Source organism: Chinchilla lanigera, unplaced genomic scaffold (assembly GCF_000276665.1).
Source record: "Chinchilla lanigera isolate Chin_1 unplaced genomic scaffold, ChiLan1.0 scaffold00028, whole genome shotgun sequence".
Taxonomy (NCBI): domain Eukaryota; kingdom Metazoa; phylum Chordata; class Mammalia; order Rodentia; family Chinchillidae; genus Chinchilla; species Chinchilla lanigera.
Window position 1 is genome coordinate 11927129 of NW_004955429.1, and position 21833 is coordinate 11948961.

Sequence of the window (21833 nt, forward strand, 5' to 3'; positions counted from 1 at the left end):
CTAAGTCAGTGAGTGAGGATAAGCCATGGAGTTCTCGATCTTCTAAAGCAGACAAGGAGGGCTACAACCATGTATCTTTTAAAAAGTCGCATCACAAATAGTCAGTTTTTCTCTTTGTCTCATCACATGGTTTTAGTGTCCTCTGTTAAAAAATATCTCAGGGAACCTTCCCCAGCTTACCTCTGTCATCATTCTCTAACACCATAGGCTTTTCATCCGGCTCCTGGAATCTGTTTGCTTGCTTCTATCTAGCTGTACTCTCACTAAATGATTAGACCTGTGAAAGGAAGATTTGTAGTCCTCTCTTGGTACCTGCAGGGGGTTGGTTTCAGGACCTACATGGAGACCAAAGTCCAGAGATGCTCAAGTTCTTTATATAAACTGGCGTGCTATTTGCATATAACCTATGCACATTTTCCCATATATTTAAAATAATCTCTACATCATTTATATCTAATATAGCCTGAATGTTGTGCAAATAGTTGTTATACTGTACCGTTGAGACTGCAGTGACAAGGAAATAAAGGAAAAAAAGCCTGAAAATGTCATTTTGCTCCCAGCTAGTTTTGATCCATGGTTGACTGCATCTGTGACCCACAGCTGTGGAGGGCTGCCCGGGTATCTTCTTGTCTCTCCATGACTGGCACAGTGCCTAAGGTATGGTTGGTGCTCAGATTTGTTGAAAGGATGAAAGCAATGAATACATCCATGAAATCAGGGAGGCCAGTGAGGTTGAGCAGGATATAGGCTGTGCAAGATGGCAGGGAAATCTAATTTAGATTTTGCCATTAATTGGGAAAATATTGAGCAGTATTTTTATGGGCAATGACCTCCTGCATCCCTCCCATCCTTCCTTCCTTCCTTCTTCCTCTTTCTTCTTTCCTTTATTTTTTTTCACTTGATGATTTGCAAAGCTATAACAAGGCAATAAAAAGCCCAATAAATGTGGGAGAGATCACCTCAATAGTCGGAAACTTTCTAGTGAATAATACTTTTAAAATTCTTTCGTGAGGGTCATGTGTATGATTAGGAGGCTGAATCATTTTTCACCAGGAAGACTTTTATTACTCCTGGAAAAATCCCATTGCTTGCAGAGGAGCACAGACGCTAGAGGGCAGTCCTAGACATCCTTGTGGTGTTTTCTAGGGGAAGAAGGACCACAGTAACCTCGCCTGGGGCTTCAAACACACCCGCATTCACTCTTATCTGACGCTCTAGGCTTCACCCCTTTCTGTGGTTGGATGACTTCCTCCAAGTAGGAGACCTTAGGTATCTTGCTTGACTCCCACAACAGTTGCGTGAAGAAATATCTGCCGCTCCCCTGTGTCCAGGGCTGGTGCCCTGGTGGGGGATCTCTGACCAGCCCTGTAACCCCATGTTCCAGGACGCCATCTGCCCTCTGGTGTGGGCGTTTGTGGGGAGAATTCCTTGGTTCCCATTTTAAGTGCCTTTGTATCCAAGCATCAGAGTGGCACTGCCCTCCATCCTATCACATTGAGGAGATTTACAGACTTTTTTAAAGCCCCTTGAAGACACAGTTTGCATTGAACTCAAACACAAACTATTAGGGGAGTGAGACTTCCCAACTGTCAGACTAAATTTACAGCTAAGAAGCTGTGAAACCCCTCCTACCCGCACATGCTTCTTTTACTTCTTCTGGGCAATGATTAGTAAAAGAGCCCTCCCACCATCCCATCAGTAGGAGCTGCCGAATTCTGGAGTGAAATGACCCCCGCTTAAAGGTCCTGACTGTATGTTCGACTCTCCCCAGGCTTTGGTTTCTTCAGAAAATTTGTCCACAGTGCCAGTTCTTGGGAAGAACATGATTTTTCTCTGTTACCTTCCCTTTAGAGGAAAGATTATTTTACTAATTTTTATTTTTGTAGAAAGCGAGGCTGTTTTTAAAGCCTTGTTCTAAAAAGAGATCAAGTTGGAGTCTGGTTCTGACTAGTGGGAATTTTCCTTCCTCTAAAGGGATGGCTGGCTGAGCTTGAACTGCTGCCAATAGGGGCGACTTTGCTCACTGCAGCACTTTTAACTTAAAAGTGGCTAATAAAATCATGAAGGAAAATCATAAAAGAGAATTACAAACAAAAAATCATCAAAAAGAAAAAAAAATGATTTGACCATGATGAAACTCACCCTCCAGGGACCAGAATAGAAAATGTGCAGACATAAGCTAATGTCAGCGGAGAACTTGACGGATTTCAAAGTTGTTTCCTCTTCACAGGTTTCACTAGACAGTTTCTGCTAATGCCTTGTTTTTAACGCTGCAGGAAACTCAGAAATGTTGGGCAAAAGGAAAATCTGGTCAACTCAATTGACCAAATTACAAGAAGAAATTGGAAACTTACTTTCCTTTTTTGGTGCATTTTTTTATTAGCACATTTGCAGTACATAGTGATCACATGCGAAGTGGGTACATGTACGTAACACATCTTACTTCTTTTTTTCATCCCTTTCTTCCCCTCCCCCATCTCTTAGTCCCCTCCCATTTGAAAAAGACCTAGCTCTCTAGTTCCTATTATCTATCCTTTATTTTGTTCTTTATTTATATTTGGGTTTTTTTTTCTCATAGAAGGCAATCTTTAAGCTTGTATATCTGATTTATTTCATTTAACATTTTCATGTCTGGGTCCATCATCCATATTCCTAAAATGATTCACTTTTAACCTTCTTTACAGCAGAGTAGCAGGTGAACGGATAAAGAGAATGTGTTATTTGTTCACAGGGGCGAGAGAGCCATCCAGTACACATCGCTTTTACGTTGGCTTATTTCACAAAAGGTTTCATCAACATATTGAAAGTGTGGTTATATTAATGAAACAATCATACCAGGACTCGAATACTTCCAGATTTCAAGGCATCACATTTCATCACATAAAGAAACAGACTTAAACAGAATCAGAAGCGATAGTTGCTCACTCAGTTGCGAGTGTATTTGGTTAGGACATATGCACTAACTGGTTAAATGCTACAGCGTCTCTATTTTTAAGCACTTTGTCCACGGCTACAACTCCAAGATCACTTTTTCCTCTGGTACCCTTTACTTGTTTATTTTTGGAATGTTTGGGCCAAATCTGTTCCATCTTTGACCTTTGAGTTCTTTTCTCTTTAGGGAAACAACTATGTATACTTTTCTCACTATTAAATGTATGCATGTGCCCTCATGCACAATAAACAATTCCCAGACTTGCTTTTCTGACAAATAAATCAGTGCCTGTAGATCTTTAAAATGTCAAACTTCTCACCCGGTGTGAGACCCGTCACTGTCCAAGAGTGTCTTTGACAGCACCCCAGATCTCGCTGACTGGCAAGGTTCTAACGTGTCAGAATGCTGAAATGTACAAGACACCTACTCAGACTGATCCTTTCCCTGCAATTATTGAAGGCTCTCTGTTTTCTGGCTTCTTGTAAGATTTACTGCTATCTCAGGCATTTGGCCTCCCAGAAGGTCAAAGAGCTCTGAGTTAGTTTGCTTTCTTTCCACCCTTTCAATACCAAGGTGTCACCAAACTTTTTTCTAAAAGCACACAGCTGTCATATGGAACCTCAGAAGCATCGCTCACAGACACGCCCACAGAGGCAGTCCCAAAGAGCTCACCGTCTCTACAAAGGTAACTTCTATACCTTAGAAACTTTGGCAACCTACCCTTTGGCAAATCAGTTGGCTCTGGCAACTGATAGGCCTGGTTCAAATCCTCCCACTAACTTCCTTTGTGAACATGCATACTATGTGCACCTCCTGAACCTTAATCTGAGTTTTCATCTGCAAAGTGGAAAGTGATATTATTAAGAAGATGGGCTTGTACAAGTCAAGAGCAAGTAAGTTTGAGATGAAAGGAACAAGAATACATCCATATATGTGATAAGTTTTTCCTTACACACTTGTCTTCAACAAAATGAATAGAAAGGTGAGGACTGAGGCAAGGATATAATCAAGTGAGTACAATAGCAGATACCCTCGTGATGTCCTGCTCTACGTGAATCAAGGCTGTGTGCAGGATGTGGCTAGCTCTGCCCCGGAAGTTAGTACAGAAGTCAGGTGCAATCTAGGATCACCCTATTACTCTCTAACCACCTAGATGTTACACATCAGCCTGAGGCTTGCCTGCAAGGTGACAGATTTCAGCACGCCAGAGTCAGGAAATGAACAAGTTGAGGTTATTCCCTAACCTCAGTGGCTGCAGCAGCTTTGAACGTTCCCATGTGTATCCTACGTATGAATTCCTCATTGAAATTTGCTTTGGGAAACATCACTTTTTATTTACATAGTAACTTGACCAGCGTAGTACTCTGTGTCCAACAGAAATGCACGTCCGCCATCTACTCTTTGCTCCTCATCTGAGAAAGGAAAATACATCTAAGGAATGATCCAGATGTAGCAATTTGCCAGGGATTCTTCTGACAACTGATTTTTGGCATTTTTACAGGGACAAGACAGGTGAAGACAGACTATTCCAATCAGTCTATCAAGTAGGTTCTGATGGAAGGGAGATGAAAAAAATCAGGTTTTTCAGTGGGCTCAGAGATTTTTTTCTTCAAATAGTTTCCCAAATCTGTATCAATCAACTGACAGCTCCCCAACACTCAACTGATGCCATGAATTTCAGGCCAGTAACTCCTTCATTTCCAGCAGGGAACTCACCATCTGCTTCCCACACCTGCTCGCCTTACCTCTTGGCTACTGTTTGTTACTCTTTCCTTCTAAGTAGATACTGTCAGACACACAATGAACCCTTCCCTCCCGCCATCTCTCCCTTGATCCTTTTTGTTTCCCTTAATAGTTGGGCTCTCCCTTTTGTTAACTAGGATGGGACTGTTGTCCCTTTGTGCAACTCTCTTTCTTTGCTTTCTCTCCCAACACACACACACACACACACACCCTCTCCACTAAATTTTTGGAACCCCTGTGGACACCTCATGTCTCTGCTCTAGAACTGGCTCCCTATGCTTCAATATATGTTCTTGTTAGATCTAGGTCTTGGATCCTTGGCCTCAGGAGATCCATGCAGCCCTATTTCCCAACTCTCCTTAGCCATTCCTTTTATCTCAATGCTGTGTGCAGCCATTTAATCCCAGCCTCTATGTCTTTAATATTGTCTCTCACTTGCCCTTTCCACAACGCCCAAATCTAACTGCATTATTCAAATTCTCATCTAAGTGTACATCTGTGACCAAATCTCCTTTAAACACCTAGGGAACGACTCACTTCCTGGCTCTACTCTTCTTTCCTATTTAATCTCAGGCCCACACTGTCCTAACATAGGTGCTGTGTGCCTGAGAGTATTGTGCAAGGGGCCCAGGACTGCATTTCTCTTTTTTCTCTACCTGCTGGCAGCTCCCCGCCCCGACCCACGCAGGGGACGTGGAAAGAGATCAGTAACTAACACCCGGGGTTTGGAAAAACCTACACCTTCTACCCCAGCTTTGGGTAACCTGTACATTGTCCCTTCCCTAACTTTGTCAATCTTCATGCTCACACAGGGTGGAGAAAATTTACTACCAAGTCATTGTAAGCGCCCGGAGACACCCTTGAGAAAGACGTAAACAAAATCTCAACGCTTTCTTTGTCTTTCAGGTCCCTCTGCGGAGAAGTGGAGCGGAGTTGAAGGAGGAGAGGATTATTGCATTAACTTTCCTCCCAGCCCCCGAGGAAGGGTCCACAGGCTACCGAGGTGATGTGAAGACGGGGGCTCTACCTGCCTGACCTGGGCGGCGGGGTAGGGTACCCTTTCCTCTTCCTCCATCCAGAGAGCGCAATTGCGGGAAACAAGAAAGCTGTCGCCCCCGTGTGGGACTTTGCTTCTGAAAACAATGGCTTGAGGTGGCTAGGACAAGACGCGTGGTTCTTGAGCTGCCCCTGCAGTAGATGGACGCGCAGCCGTCCCAACCCGGACCGACCGCCAGGAGGCGCTGCGCACGCACCGGTCCCCGCCCGCTCCGCAGGATCGCGAGCGCGCGGTCCCCTCCCTCCCCAGCGCCAGCCGCGCACCGGGCAGCGGCGCGACCAGGGCCAGAAGCGGGGACTGTCACCGCGCAGGCGGCCGCCGGGGCGCAGGGCGATGTCTGCCGGGGCGCAGCCGCTCGCGCCCCTCTGGTGCTTCTCGGCCGCGCTGGGGATGCTGTGGTCCCCAGCGTCGCAGGCGTTCAACCTGGACGTGGACGAGGTCACGGTGTACAGCGGCCCCGGGAGCAGCTACTTCGGCTACGCGGTGGACTTCCACCTCCCTGACGCTCGCACGTAAGTCCCTCGCGACCCCGCCGCAGCGCGTCCCGCGGGTCCCCGCAGCCTGAGGTCGCGTCTCGCTGCCCACGCGGGTCCCGTCCCGCTCCCCGCGCGCCACCAGCCTCGCCTCGCGGGTGCAAGCTGGAGGTGACGTAGGAGCTCTGAGCGAGACGTGCCTCTCGCATGAAAGCCCCAGGTGCAAAGGTTGTGCGTGGTACGAAGGAAGGCGGGGGACCCCACAGACTCAAGGCAGTTGGGGCGCCGACCCCGCGCGGTCTGTTTACACACAGCCTGCCGCAGCGCAGTGTCCCGGGGCAAGTGCCGCGGGCTGCGAGCAGCTGGGCTCTGTCCTCTGCCTTCCGCTCGCAGGTTGCGCACACAGCTCCACCTAGGGAAGAACTGGGTTTCCCACGAGCACGCTGAGGCTGAGGGTCTCCCCATCGCCCGTAACGGTACCCTCCAGCCCCTGCTCCTGAGCGCGTGGCTCGCCCACGCGTTTATGACCCCCAAGCAGTGACTTTCGCTAACCCTTTCGCAGAGCCAGTGTCTTGGTGGGGGCGCCCAAAGCCAACACCAGCCAGCCGGACATCGTGGAAGGGGGAGCCGTGTACTACTGCCCTTGGCCCGCCGAGGGGTCTGCACCGTGCAAGCAGATACCTTTTGACACCACCAGTAAGTGATATTTGTCACTGGGGACTCTGGCCCTGGTTTGAAAGAACCAGAACCGTCCTGGAGTCAACCTCCCACTTCCTTTGTGCTCCTTTTTTGCCTCTGTGACACGTTCAGGTTGCTCAACCCTGAGCCAAAATTTCTAGTGAGCCCCAGGAAAGAGTAATGAATGTCACTCCGAGTACCAGGGGCATCCTTGCAACTTCTTTCCTCACCGAGCAGAGGTGAGCGTCTTGAGGGTGAGGGCATGCTTTGGAAAAATACAGAAGTTCTGCATTCTCAGCTTGACTTCAGACAGAATTTGATTGCTTCACTGGGGGAAATGTGTGAGGAGACAGTCTCTTAGCGTTTCCACTTCCTAAACTCCAGAGGCAAGAGATACAGCGGCAGACCTAACTCTCACTCTGTGTTGCTGTTTAATTCTTTACAGGAAGAAAGAATTTTCTTTCAAAATATTGGCCATCGGATACAAACTAGTACAGGCAGAGTGTGCATGGATTACATTCATTTCCAAAATCCCTAGACAGATGTTTCTTATTTAATTAAAGGGAAAATACATTTTAAACAATTCAGTCTGCTTATGTTTCCTCTGGTGTTTTTTCTTTGGGTCCTGAGAAAATAATTGAAGTTTAATGCTTTTGAAAACGCTAACACTGAAGTTTTTAATCTGTAGCACCAAAGCTTTATGAATTCAAATGATATAGATTATCAGAAAGCAAATACCTCTTTCCAGAAAAATGTGAGTGTGTCAACTCAAATAACAGTTCTGATGATCATTTAAAGGATCTAGTGCACTGCACAACTATTTTATGACATCATTCTTGATAACTGTGTATTTTTGTGTTTTTAGTGTGTGTTCAGAGCGTATGTAAAATGTCCGTTTTCAAAAGAATTTTGATGAAATTGCTTGGGTGCTCTATGCTTGTTTGTTTAATTGGTATGTTGAAGGAAAAATAGTTTGTTTTCTATGAATATTGAAATTATTTCCAAAAAATCCATGCAAGTATTACCTTGAATTATGACCCAATTAGGAAAGTGTTTTATAAAAGCATTTTTTAAAATTTTATTTTTCATACCTTTCTGTACATGGCCACAATAGCTTATTTGCCCTTTCATTAACTGATTCAGTTATTTCATGTTTTATCAGCTTTTACTTTTAAATTTAACGATGGGAAAATGAAGCTTTCAGTTGTTCTTTTGGGACAGAAAGCTTTTAATTAATTGCTGTATCAGGACTTGAGATACCTTTCAGTTGTTGACCTTTAGTTCAAGAATAAACTCCCTAACTCAGAAGAAATAATTATTTAATGGCATTGTATTCACTCTTGGCTAATTATTCGTACTTTAAAAAGTATTTTAAACTCAGACATTGACACATAAAAACACACATCATTGGTATTACTTGAATTTACATTAGGAAAAGACACATTCATGAGAGATGCTTAATGTGTTTTTACTGAGAAGCAACATGTAGTCCTGGAAATGCATTTAGTAACCTGCTAGGACATTCCACAACACATCCAATCAGGATCTGGCTAGCATATTTTTCCTTTGATAAAGAAAGAATCAATAACCACCTGGATAAGAGACACCTACATACCTTTGTAAACACTAACCCCAGGACACGTCATGGCTCAATAGATAAAAACCAGAGAATCCAGGCATCCAAATGAATTTTTAAAAACTGACCACTCCCAATCAAAATTTTCCAGTATTAAATTAGAATTGGTAATGTTTTCCAAGGTTCATTCTAAAACATTTGTTTGGGCTTTGAATTCACTTTCCCCTACAGAGCTAGCTGAAAGGGTGTACACTGACTTCCAGAGTAATTCACAGGAAAGCGCTTAACCCTTACTGTAGCAGGATTATATTTGCAGCGAATCAGTATCAGTCAAACTAATAGTGTTGGCAATTAATAAATAGGACAATAGTCCAGAAAAATCAGTGTTACTTGGAGAAAGATGAGGGAAGAGATGGCTTCTTTCGTGCAGGTCCTGAAGAAGATAGCTGAATTCTCAAAAGGCTTTAGAGACGAGTGCTGCTGGGTTTGCACTACCTCTTACTTGTAAATACATGGGAGTCTTTACTTGAATACAGACACATCTTATGATTTCACTTCCAACCCTAGTCAAGTAGTTTGAGGATTTATTTATTCATATATGGAAAAATGTGGGGGAAAGAAAGGGATGTCCCTGAAATAACTGAGCAGGAACTTTAAAAAAAAAAAGAGAGAGAAAAGCAAGGCAAGGAAGGCTGCAGAAAGTTTGGGAAAGATGAGTGTTTCATGATGGAATGAACGGCACAGTGACCTATGGAAGAGGGGGCTGCATGGAAAAAGATAGTCATCATTAGGGAAAGAAAGTTCCCCATGTCAGCCATCAGGGGGTACTGTGGGCCCAGAAACCTTGATGGCTTTGGGAACGGCCTGAAAACGGGTGGGGGAAAGATGAGGGAGGACTGCAGATCAGGCCTTTGCTATTGAGTGGGTGCGGGGCTCTAGCCCTCCCCTGTACCAGGGACTTTCTCCATGTGCTCTGAGAAGGTAGAACAGGCAGTGGCTGCCACCTGATATGAAGCTGTGAAAGTGAAGAAGGCAGGGAGGGTGGAAGCCAGCCTAGCTGGTTCCAACAGAAACATGAGTCTGTGGGCAGAGAGGAATCGTCGAACCAAAACTGAGTGGTGGAAGCAGACATTGCCCACTCTGGGTTTTGCAGTTAGAATTGCCAGATGCATTATACTTACTGATGATCACTGTGTACCAAATCACTTTACACACATTTTTTTCTAATTCAGAAACCAAATCAACTACGTGGAATTTTTTTTTTTTTTTTTTGATTAAGGAAACTGACATCAAAGGTCTTTCCAATACTGGAGAATGGTGTGATTGTGATAAAGGTCTGCTTATTCCCAAGCTTGTTCACCCCGTCTTCTTTCTAGAAATGGGGAGAAGAGGAGTCCCCGTAGAGGGCAAGATCAGGGTCATGACTGGGTTCACTGGTTCCCTAGCGGGCACCAGGGCACTGTTCATCTTCCTTTGCTTCCCCACCCCAACGAAGGCATCTGAGAAAGCCAAAGGGAAGAAGACATTTCTGTAGGAGGTCTGTAGGTATCAGAGGTTTCTAAGCAGGCTTTTTCTCAGTGGGAATTATGGGTTGGATACATCCCTGGTTTGCTCAAGCTCCCCCAGATCCCCTCTCAGGATCTCCAGGCAGGGCCTCTTAGTGCCAGCAATATACTATCTCTGACTGACACATACAAACTGACACCATGTAGCAGTGTGTGATGTGTTGGGCATAAATATATTTATTATTAGATTGCCGGTATTCCTCTGTAAAGATATTGTACTTTTACTACAATGTCTGGTTTCTAGACATCCAAAGTAAATTTAAACTTTTAATGGTATGCAGGCCCCTGGAGTGTCTACAATTTAATGTTTTGCTGGTGAAATCTACTGCATTTTCTCAGCCTAGGCTCTGAGGAAGACTGGCCTATAATTCAGTCTCTATATTTCTCTCTGATCCAGCACCTCAATTTATTTAAGCTCAACTGCCTCTTCTTTCTAAGCTACCTGTTACTTTATTTCCTTAAATAATCATTATTCATTTTTGTTCACCTTATCATATAACTGGGATTTTTTGGTATTACTTTTTAAGATAAAATGCAAAAACAGAGGAAGCTTGGGCTAGCCTAGCACTTCACATGCATGAATACTGTTAAACTCCGGTCCTTTCAAGTATGGAAAAAGGAAATTTTGAGGAAGCATATGGCAGTGGGGGAGGTGCAAAGAGTAGATAATTTCCCTGCTCTGTACAAAATCAAGTGGCTCCAAAAAAGCACTTCTCTCATCTCCCTTGTCTTTCTCTTTTACTTCAATGGAACCAGATTCTCCCCGCCACCAAATTGGTTTCTTTCACTTTTGCCCCAGGAGCTCTCAAAACTATGCCCTGTGCCTTAAGCAATTTAAAATATCACATCTGACAAATTCATGCCTGTCTTTGCTGAGACCCCTTCAGCATTTATTTCTTCTTTCCAAACCACCCTGTGCACTAAATGGTTGTTAGACTGGTCCCCCTTCCTCTTAAAAGGGAAATGAATGAAAATAATGAAATAGACGCCTCATCTTTGGAAGAATGAAAGGCTGGCTGCAACAGTAGTAACCAAAGCACAGAACAGAAAATACTTGAGTGCTCTCCATGCTCAAATGACACATTTTGAGGAGAAAAATAATGGAGTGTGCTAATAAATGATGATAATCATCACAGCCCTAATAATAACAAAGGCAGTACAGCTGGGAGCCACTCGCAGTTAAGGACCCACATAGAGAGCAAACAGGAAGAGGTGGGGGGGGTGCCACTGAATTTATTATCTTTGTGCTTTCAAAAAGTTATTTTAGAATTTAAAACAGAAGTTGGTTTGGTGAGGACATTCTAAATTCTAGAATGATAATTTTTTGTTGGAATTGTGTTTCGGTTTAGGTACCTGAATCCTTTGTTTTTGGGGGGGGTCTGTTTTATTTTGTGTTCAGGGGACCTGCAACAAGAAGCAGCCCAAGCATCTGGCTCTGTGACTGGTGCGGGACCGGGTTTTGATAGTCCGGGGTGTTCCCTTCATCTCATGTGAGGGGTGGGAAACATATTGGTCACATAAGTCTTGCTTTTTCTGAGCTTCCCTAGAAAGAAATCAGCTTTTTTTTCTTTTTTCCAGGAACAAAGAAAAGAAAAATGTAGGTCAGAGCTACCCAAGTAAATGACAGAAAAAATAACATACAAGTGACAGAATTTAGGAACAGCAGAAATCTGTGCTCCAGTAAGTTCAATTGGAAGTTTAAACAGGGGCATAGGGAACCCAGAGATAACCTACCTCTTTTAAGAATAAATAATACCATAAACAGAGCAAATCTGGCTATTCATATATACACCTATGTCTACATATCTGTGTATCTGTATATCTATATGTCTACATGTCTGTATGTACATATTAATGTATAGACGTATAATATATACAACATACTCATATGGAGAAATCATTCTCTAGCTATATATCAAATGTACATATGCATATACATGTGTATAATATACATAGCACATACACAAGTACGCACACACTCAGAAGTCTCCCCCTGACCCCACTGGGAGTTGTTCAGCTGATTTTTCCTGTCTCTGCGAGTGATTCGTGATGGTTACTAGACCTGAACACGCTGGCGAGGCAGAGTCAAGGGCAATCTATCCCTAGAGAAATCTTGATTGGCTCTGACTCCCATGCGACGGAATGCAACTGAGTCCGGATAGACGAAGGGAGGAGATCGCGGTCCTCACAGCCCATAGCAACCAAGGAAGCAATTAGAAAAAGGAAGTCCTTGAAACTCCAAGTAGAAATGGGAACCAGACCTGCTCTATGGCGAGTGAGTTGAGTTGTATGAACCCTAGGCGCCTGTTGCTTAATCTGCAAAATTCTTTCAGGAAGCTGGAGTCTGTGTGAGGGAGCGGGCTTCCAGGTTCTCGGCAGCAATACCCCCAGCAGCAGCAGGAGGACTCTGGGAGAACTGTTGAAAACAGTCTTGAAATGATTCTGAAAGTAGGAAAACGCACTTGGACATTAAAGCAGACGGGTAGAGATGTGTTCATGCAAACTTTACACACTGTGTATCAAGAGTCCTTGATATGAGCTGTGTTAATAAACAAACCTGCCAAACCTTCCGAAGAACTCTGCTCACGTGACCCGCTTGACACCATCAGCATACAGGAACAAGGGTTTCTGAGAAAGACAGATGTAAACAAAAAACCTGATCACTGATTTTATTTAAAACACACATTCAGCTTCTAATCAGCAAGCATGTTCAGGACATGTATAAATTAGTATTTAATTTCTCAAAATTCAATTCCAGTACATGCTTACTAAAGAAGCAAGGTGTTCCTGGGTAATGAATCCTAAAAAAGATTTGAAATTGTCAGTTTTAGGTTATGCTGTGAGGGGATTTAACACGTGCAAGCACATCGTGATTTACTGATAGATTAGTTACACTCGAAGCGTTCTACCTAGTGCACCAGTTACCGAGTGTTGTGGAATTCTGGCGGTGACTTTCCGATGGATGTCACTGGTCTGGACAGGATAGATCTCAAGGCTACCCATGCAGAAATGCCAGAGTTTAAATTGTTTAGTGTAGCACCCCAAAAGCCTGCCAAATTGAGAAACTTTCCTACAGCCGCAGACATTGGTGAAAGGGATCCTTTACCCTTTTGATTGTTTTAGTAGAGATGAAGCACTGGTTACAAAAATGCATCTTTATAAAAATGATTTAGGCGTTGGGAAGGGGGAGAGGCTGACTTTGAAGGGGCAGCATAGCCAGGTGCTGTGTCTCATACCTGTAACCCCAGCTACTTAGAAGGTTGAGGCAGAAAGATCACAGGTTCAAATCCAACCTGGGCAATTTAACAAGGCCCTTCCTCAAAATAATCATTGAGAAAAGGACTAAGGATGTAGCTCAGTGGTGGAAGCCTAACATGGGGTGAGGACCTGGGTCCAATTCCCAGTACTGCACAGAAAGCTGGGAGACACCACAGAGAATTTGGAGAAGGTGGTGCAACTTTCTGTGTCTTGGGAGTGGTGATGGATTCATGGCTCTATGGTGCTTGTCAAACAAACAGAACTGTGTATCACTAAGAGTAATTTTACTGTATATAAGTAAAAAAAAAATTAGAAATGAAAAGAATCATACGGAGAATGTAAGAGAGCTGTGTATTTGATATGATCAAATTTGGATTTCTGGCCATTGCCACAAACACCTGGGCATTAAGCTCTTTGGACTGTGGAAGTCCTGATACAATAATACCCGGAGATGTAAGGATAACTATTTTGCCTGGAGAGCAGAGGCCACTGCCCCTAAATAAGGGTGAACAATTGGATCATCATGTAGGGTCCGCTTCACCATTCTTTCATAGAGGGTAATCCGTTCAGAATGTGTTTGGTAAGGGAACTGAATGAAAACATGTTGAAATTCCCCTGTGCTTATGAATTTCAGGCCTGGGATGCCTTCATTGGTAGTCACTAGTCAAAGGAGCTCTCACTTCAAACACATGACTGTAGTTTTCAAAATTAGCACAATAGCACTGCAGGGCATTGACTTATCTACATTAGGGCAGTTGCTTTCTTTAGCTCCAGTATGTGACGTGTGCACACAGATTAGTCTGTGATGTTGCAGAAACCTCTGTGTCAATCTGCTCTCATGTACAAGACATGCAGAGATTAGGGAAGAGGTCTGACAATCTTGCTCCAGAATTGGGTTTACTCAAGGACCCTACACGGCATGTATGACTCACAGCATCCCACCCCGGGCAATGCTGCAAACCAACTCCAAGTAACCAGGTCAGCGGCTCCAGTCCAGCTGTCTCCATCATCACCTATGGTTTGCCCAGATGTTTCTAGCCAAAGCCAGCCTCTCACCACAACATGTGCACAGCCACTGTCCTTACCAGAGTCCCTCACAGGACAGGCTTCTCTCCTGGACACGGCAGAGCTGTGTCAGCGCTGTCCTCACTCACCCTGGCCTTTGTTGTGTTGGCTCTTCCTTACCCACCCAGAGCATTTTATCTTCCAGTAATGATTTTCCAGTACTTTCAGCTTCTCTCTTCCTGCATTTTCCAACAGGCTGTATGCTTCAGAAATTAATTCTAGAGCTGCTTCATATCCTTTTTGGGGGAACGAAAGTTATATAACTCTAACAGGTAATGTTTTTGGAGATGCCTAAATATGAATAGTCAATTAAATGAAGCCATTGGCCACACAATTAAATATTATATAGCCATAAAAATGAAGTCTATGAAAAATCAGCATTTATATGGGAAGGTGTTTCTGTTTTATTCTTTTTAATTTTTTAATTTTTTTTTTTTTTTTTTTTTTTTGTCTTTTTGAGACAGGGTCTCACTATGCAGTTCACTCTGGCCTTAAGCTCACTTTGTAGCCCAGGCTGGTCTTGAACTCACAATGATCCTCCTGCCTCAGCCTCCCAAGTGCTGGGATTACAGGTGTGTGCCACCATGCCCAGCCATGTTTCTGTTTTAATAGCAAGTAAAAAACATAAAATTCAAACTATATCTATACCTTTCTGAAGACCCTGCAAAGGGAAAGACAACGTGATTAAAAAGTAGTTTTCTTCTTCATTTTATAATGTATTTTTATTCTTTTCAAAACCAAGTATTTATTTATGGTCAAGAAAGGTTATAATAAGAATAAACACAAACTATTTTAAATGAACTTACTGATTTCATGAGAGTGCACTAAAAAGTAACAATAAAAGATGCAAACTAAATCTCTGTAGTGGAAGATGGCAAATTTAGCTGCTCCCTTTTAGCTTGAGTTTTGACGGCAGAGTTGTTTAGAAATGTGTCCATGTAAATATAGAAGTTTATATTTCACAATACTGGAGACTGAGAATATTTCCAATAGCAATAATAACATAGAAATAAGAAGACGCACTGTGCCTTACCTCTTTTCATTCTGAGTTGTCTCTCAATCAATAGCAGCACAGACTTGGCGAACTGACACGGCAGTATCTATAGCCGTTTAGTAATTAGCACTGATTCAAGTGTCCCTGGGCAGAGAAGCATGCTACAGTGGTAATTCACCATCTGTTTATACTACTGCGCAGTCGGTTCACAGAACTTCTTATAAGAGGCCACTGGAAAGAAATCAGAATGACCAAGGGTCTAGCTATTTCTGTGGGCTTTAGAGTACGGAAAGAATCTAGTAGAGCCAAATGATCCAGGTTAACTCATTTAAGAATGTTAAATTTCACAACATGGGCTGATGATTCAGTCTTGATCTGTTGTGTTCAGCACTAAGATTTTTATTTCCCATAAAAACGTTATAGATGCAACAAGGATGGGATCTATTTGGAGCATTTCTTTGGGGGCACACTGTTTTGCTCAGTGCAAGCAACGCTGTAAGCATCCCACGAAGTACACTTGTATCTGTGACGAATATCTCAGCATACTTGTCTGCAATTTGAGTTGAGCAGAGAGGGATGAGAAGCTGGTGGGGGATGGGCGGGAGGGAACTGGCCAGGTTCCAAAGTCTCTGCTACGTGAGTCCCCTGTGTGCACTTGTGATAACAGGTCTGTGCTGAGTAAGTTTGGAAATGCTTGCATTTGCATCCCTACCATGAAATTCACAATGCAGATTCTCCTAGAAAAAGCAACAAGAGATGATAAAGCAAAATAAAAACAACAGCAAAATATGTTGGATTCATATGATAGGACGTTTATTAACACTCATTATTTCTTCCCATGTGTACGATTAGGTAACGAGGAGCCCAGCTAAGGTTTTGGAAACAAATGACTGGAAAGCTCTGGCTTAATTTCTTGGCCACATTATTTGCTCAATGTCCATTGATAGGAGGCCCCACCCATTGAAGTCACCCAGGGGCACAGGCTCGTGGTGACTCCTTATGCCACCTGCATCCAAGATCACCCTAAAGGGGACGTGATTGCCCGCTCTGTCAGAGTTTTCACCTGGAACTGACATTTGTTAGTTCTTACAGATCATAGGTCAAAGCAGGCCTAGGAGGTTGGCCATGCTGACTTGTTTAAGTGTGGGGTACTTTATCTGCATGGATCTAAATGGTTCCCGAACCTTTAAAAGAGGATTAAAAGGAAGTAAAACTAAAGAGTTTGTCTTTAGGAAATTCAAAGTGATTTTACTTCTTTTGTTTTAGTACTAGGAATCGAACTCAGGACCTTGCAATTACTAGGCAGGCGCTTGTGCTGCTGAGCTAGATCCCCAGCCCTTCCTTCTTTTTTGATTGAAGGTTTTCTTCAATACATGTTTTTGGGGCACTCAAACGGCATAGAGCTTTAAGGCTGTCAGCCCAGGCCCTGCATTTGTGGTAGGGAGGAAGACATGTGCCAAGGAAAGGGAGGTGATTGTGTTCACAGACTTGAAGGTGTGAGTGTGATTTTCGTATCAGCAGTCAATCCTCACCCGCTTCCACCAAGTCATCATTCTGTGCCACACATCATCTGGGAAGATGGGATGCCCTTCTCCTGTCACTCAGGTGAAGTTAGTCATCATAATGTTTTCAATTCAAATGACTTCACCTTTTCATTCCAACCAGTTTTTCCTAATGAATTGATTTCTAAAGAGAACAGGAGAGCTGAAAATGATCTTCACGTGCATGACTTTGCACAGTAGACCTTCCTCTAGCCCCTGGACTGTGGGCATTAACAAGACCTGAGCCTTCACCCCCTGAAGAGAGCAGTGACAAGCTGACGGCCCAGTGGGCAGAGCGGAGAGTGTGTGCACATGTATTCACATTTATTTTGAGTGCAGCATTACTTTTTTATGTTGCTATAATAAATTATCTCATACTTAGTGGGTTTAAACAACACGAATGGATTATCATGGAATTCTGGAAGCCAAAGTCTAAAATAGGTCTCCCTGGGCTAAAATTAAGGACTTGGCAGGACGTCATTCTCTACAGGGAGCTGTAGGGAAGGTCTAGTTTCCTCCTTTTTCAACATCAATAGCTGCCTACTTATGACCCCAAACTTAATTCATTTCCCTAGACTTTGGCTTTCCCTCTAATGTTTCTTTTTTTTTTTTTTTTTTTTTTTTTTTTTTTTTTTTTTACCCAAAAAGGAGTAGTGGTTTGTGGGATTTCAGCTTTCAGGACATCAACATTCATGGTGGTAATCTTTTGGGATTTTGGCTTTCAAGGTTTCAGATTTTAGAGATCGCAGACTTTAGGGATTTTGATTTTGGGGAGTTTCAACCTTTAGGATTGCAGCATTTGGGACTGTGATTTCACAATTATGATTGGCAGCAGATTACAAAATGTCTTAACAGCTAGAATTAGGATTTGGGATTTTAAGAATGGAGGGCAGCCAATGATAATTTTTAAGTAGGCAGGTACCGTGATTTGAGTTATATTTTTAAAAGGTTCAGCTTAGCTTCTGGATGAAGAATAGCATATAGGCAATAGCCTGTTGCTGTTGTCTAAGGAAAGAAGTGTGGCTTAGTTTAAATGATAGCAGTTAGGGCTGAGAAATAGTTGGAGTGAGGACTTCTTTGAAAGTGCAGTTAACAGTGTATCATTATGGGCCAGAGGAAGAGTGTGAAAGAAAAAGAAAACGTGGATCCAAGTTACTGGAGGAATGGGATTGTTAGCGGGAACAGTGAGCAAGGAGCATATCTTGGAGGAAGTATCAAGAGGCGAATCCAGAAATGTGAAATTTGAGATGCTTATCAGACATGCAAGTAGATGTCCAAAGGGTAATTGGAAAAGTAAACCCAAACCTCAGGCAAGATGTCTGAGGATTTACCTTCGGGAATCACGAATATGGAGATGATACTTAGCACCCTGATTTAAGGAGTGTGTGTGTGTGTGTGTGTGTGTGTGTGTGTGTGTGTGTCTGTGTGCATGTGTGTGTTTGTGTGGATGGAGAGAAGAGAAGCAAAGGGAAGAGAAAAGAGTGGAAAAGAGATGAGATCAAGGTTGAGACGGAGCCCTGGAGCGCCGTGACATTTAGAGGAATACAGAGGAACAGTGAGGATGTGTGAAAGACACAGCTAAAGATCATGAAGCCAATGAAGAACGGCTTGTGAGGTGGAGTGAAGTGAAGACGGAAATTCAAACATTTGATTTGGCAATGGAAGGTTATTGATGGCTAAACATAGCAGTTATGGGGGGGGGATATGTCAAAAGGGCTTAGGAGATGAAAAGTATGTATAGCCATTTTTAAAGGAGTCTTGCCAAAATGGGACCAGAGAATTACAACAGGAGGTTATCAGAGCGTGGTGTACTTTAGTGGAGATTATCCAGTGGGAATTGATGACGGAAGTGAGAACACGTGCAGGACCACATCTCCGCACAGATGAGAATGGGTGGGATTCTTGCATGATGGAGGCACGGGGCTCAGCATTGTGAAGGGAAGGCAGTTCATCCTCAGTGTCAAGGGCAATGAGGGAAAGGAAACAACTAAGGGTAGGTCTGTAGGTTAATGGGAGGAAAGAAAATGACCTTTTCATATCTTGTATTTTTGCCATGAAATGAAAAGCCAGGTCATCAGCCAGAGTGATGAGGCAGGGGAGAAGGTTGGGGGCAAAAGCCATGGAAAAGCAAATAGCAATAACACAGTGGCAGAGTAAATTGAGTAGTAAAGTAATAGGATGACCAGGTGACACACAGGATAGTGCAAATATGAATTTATTTGTGAATGAATAAATGTCTGCCTCTGCTCACCCCATAACATGGTTCTGTTTGTTTGAGGAAGGATTTCATTAGGTCTCCCAGGGGACCATTCCATTCTGGGTGTTAATCTTCAAAGGGACAATTGCTGACATAGAAAGTTGGGGTTTTCATTGCCTATTTAGTGTAACACAAGGAACGGGGATTTTTAAAAACAACAAATGAACGGTTCTGTTACATAAATGGTTAGAGCTCTTTTGACTACCTCTTTTAGCGACAGGGTTGAAATCCCGAGGAACCGTGCAACAGGAGGTAGTGTAAACAGATTTTCAAGTGCCACTGAGAAGCAAGTTTACACAGCCGTCATCCTGAAACCCAACCATATCCTGTCATTAAAAGTGTTCCTTTGAGGTCATATTGAAGAAATATATGTCAGTCAGTTGGGTTCCTGAGATTCCCATGCTGAGAGGTTTTCATTACTTCTTGAAGAAAGAAATAAACGATTCATCACTAAACAGAAGCATGATGTGTTCTGACAACCCAAAGGTGACATCTAAGCCATATTGAGAATTCATTCCTCAGCTGTGCTGTGGAATTTTATTCCAAGTGAGAGGAAATCTAGAGATGAGAGAAAGTATGAGAAATTCAGGGAGCTGAAAGAAAATCACTATGGGTGGGAATGACAAGAACAATCCTGACAAGATGAGGCTACTGTGTGCCTGGTTCCCCACTGCAGAAAGAACTCTTTCTCCAGGATAGAGATTAAATTTGAAGGTGACAAGCCTGGAGCAAGGGAGGCCAGGCAGAAAGCCATGGCAGTAACTTAGGCTAAAGAATGTGTTGGTCACCACCAGAAAGTGGTCACAAGGATGGAAAGAAGTATATGGACTTGAGAGACACTTAGAAGAAAGAAGGGACAGAGCGATGACTGAGTGGAGTTTAGGAGGACAGAACTGGCGATTGTCAGGGATTTGCCTCCAGCTTCTAGTATGGTTAATGGGGTTACCATTCTATTGGGTAAAAATAATGAATAAGACAGACATAAACTCATGATTTTGCAGTGCTCAAGCCCTATCAAAGACTAATGCCTGGCAGGTTTAATTCAGGTACAGGTGCCATAACTGCAGAAAGTGAGGACATTAGGTTTGTATATTAGCCACTCTCCCACTGCTGGGGCAAAATACCACACCTGCAACTTTAAAGGAGGAGAGGTCTATTTTGGTTCATGATTTCAGTTCATGGTCAGCTGGCTTGAAGGCAGAAACAGAATGGCAGGGGGGCCTGGCAGAGGAACAGATGCTCAACTCATGGCGCCCAGGAAGCAGAGAGGAAAGAGCCAGAAACAAGAATATGCCCTTTGGCTCACACCTTTGGGGCTTTGGGACTGTCTTTTCCAACCAGCACTTTTGGCTATAAACTTATCAATGAACTAATTCACTGATGATTGTAGTGGCACCATGATCCAATTCCTTTCCACAAGTCACAATTTGGAGGGGCATTTTAGACCTAAACCAGAACAGTGTGTAAAAGAGAGACTTTTGCATGATGGAAGGGCATGCTTCTATGTGTCAGGCAGGTTTTTCAGAGTGCAGAGAAAGGTCAGAGCTGAAGAGTGTGTGTACCTGTTATGGTTTGTGTCTGGGTGTCCCCCCAAAACCTCATGTGGTCATGGGGCAGGCTTTTAGAGTTTGATTGATTATGGGTGTGAGAGCTACACCCTCCCTGGGGTGGATAGTTTGCATATGTAAGGGAGAGAAAGAAGGTACTTCAGGCCATTTCCTCCCTTGTGCTTGTTGCTTTAGCTGTGTTCTGCTACAGGAGCTGTAGCCCTCTGCCATGTGCCACTATGCCTTATAATCTGCCAAGTATGGACTGAAACCTCCAAAAACTGTAAGCGAAATAAACCTTTCCTTCCTTAATTTTTGGCATCAGGTATTTTGTCCCAGCAATGAGAAAAATGTAACCAAGACAGTACCTGTGTGTGCATGTATTTGTGGACATGCAAGAGTATGCGTTCACATGCACGTGTGCATCTCTGGGATGGCAGACAAGATAAAGAACCGGTCCAGCCACCGAGAAGCAGTGTAGAAGGAGTTGTAGAAGATGCAGTCAAAGCTGATGGTTCAGTCAATACAATGCAACCTCAGCCTCCCCTTTCAACTCTATATCATGCTTGGAAGTTGTTTTTGTTTTTAATCTAATATGCCACACCTAGTTTGTCATTTCTCTTTGGGGAAATAATTGATATTTTTTTACTACTAACTTCTTATACATTAGTGGAATACCTACCACCCAAATTGTCTACATTTTACCAGTGAAAGTTCATTCATTAGTACTTCCAAAACAAACCTTACATAAGACTGTAGTCAATTTACATATAAAAAATTTTACATATTATATGATGTAGAAAACCCATTCATTTTTATTACTAGACAAAACTCTAAAGCTCACTGGGTGACTGCCATTAGTTTTTCAAAACAGAGAATTGGAAATGTGATATTTATTCTAGGAAAGATGTTCTGGACATGTAAATAATTATAGCAGAAAATTTGTATTCTCACTTAGAGCAGGAAAATTATGTAATAGGAAGATTGTAATATAATCTGTACTATTACTATACCAAACCCACACATAAGAACATTATTACAACTCTAAAAGCATACATGATCTCACTTAGCTTTATTAGTGTTTGGTTATGCATGAAATTGAGTATTTAAATAGTAATTGAACAAATGACACAGAATAAAAGTTTTA

The 21833-nt window shown here is 43.0% G+C and overlaps 1 protein-coding gene across 1 annotated transcript in view; it reads left to right on the plus strand.

The window, feature by feature from the left end:
* The first annotated feature begins 5635 nt into the window (after positions 1-5635).
* Positions 5636-21833, plus strand: part of Itga8 (integrin, alpha 8) — a 187994-nt gene continuing 171796 nt past the window's right edge. The window contains exons 1-2 of the mRNA XM_005386975.2: positions 5636-6244; positions 6768-6901. Of these exons, the coding sequence (XP_005387032.1) occupies positions 6066-6244; positions 6768-6901 (313 nt within the window). The 5' untranslated portion in view covers positions 5636-6065. The remainder of the gene's footprint in view (positions 6245-6767; positions 6902-21833) is intronic.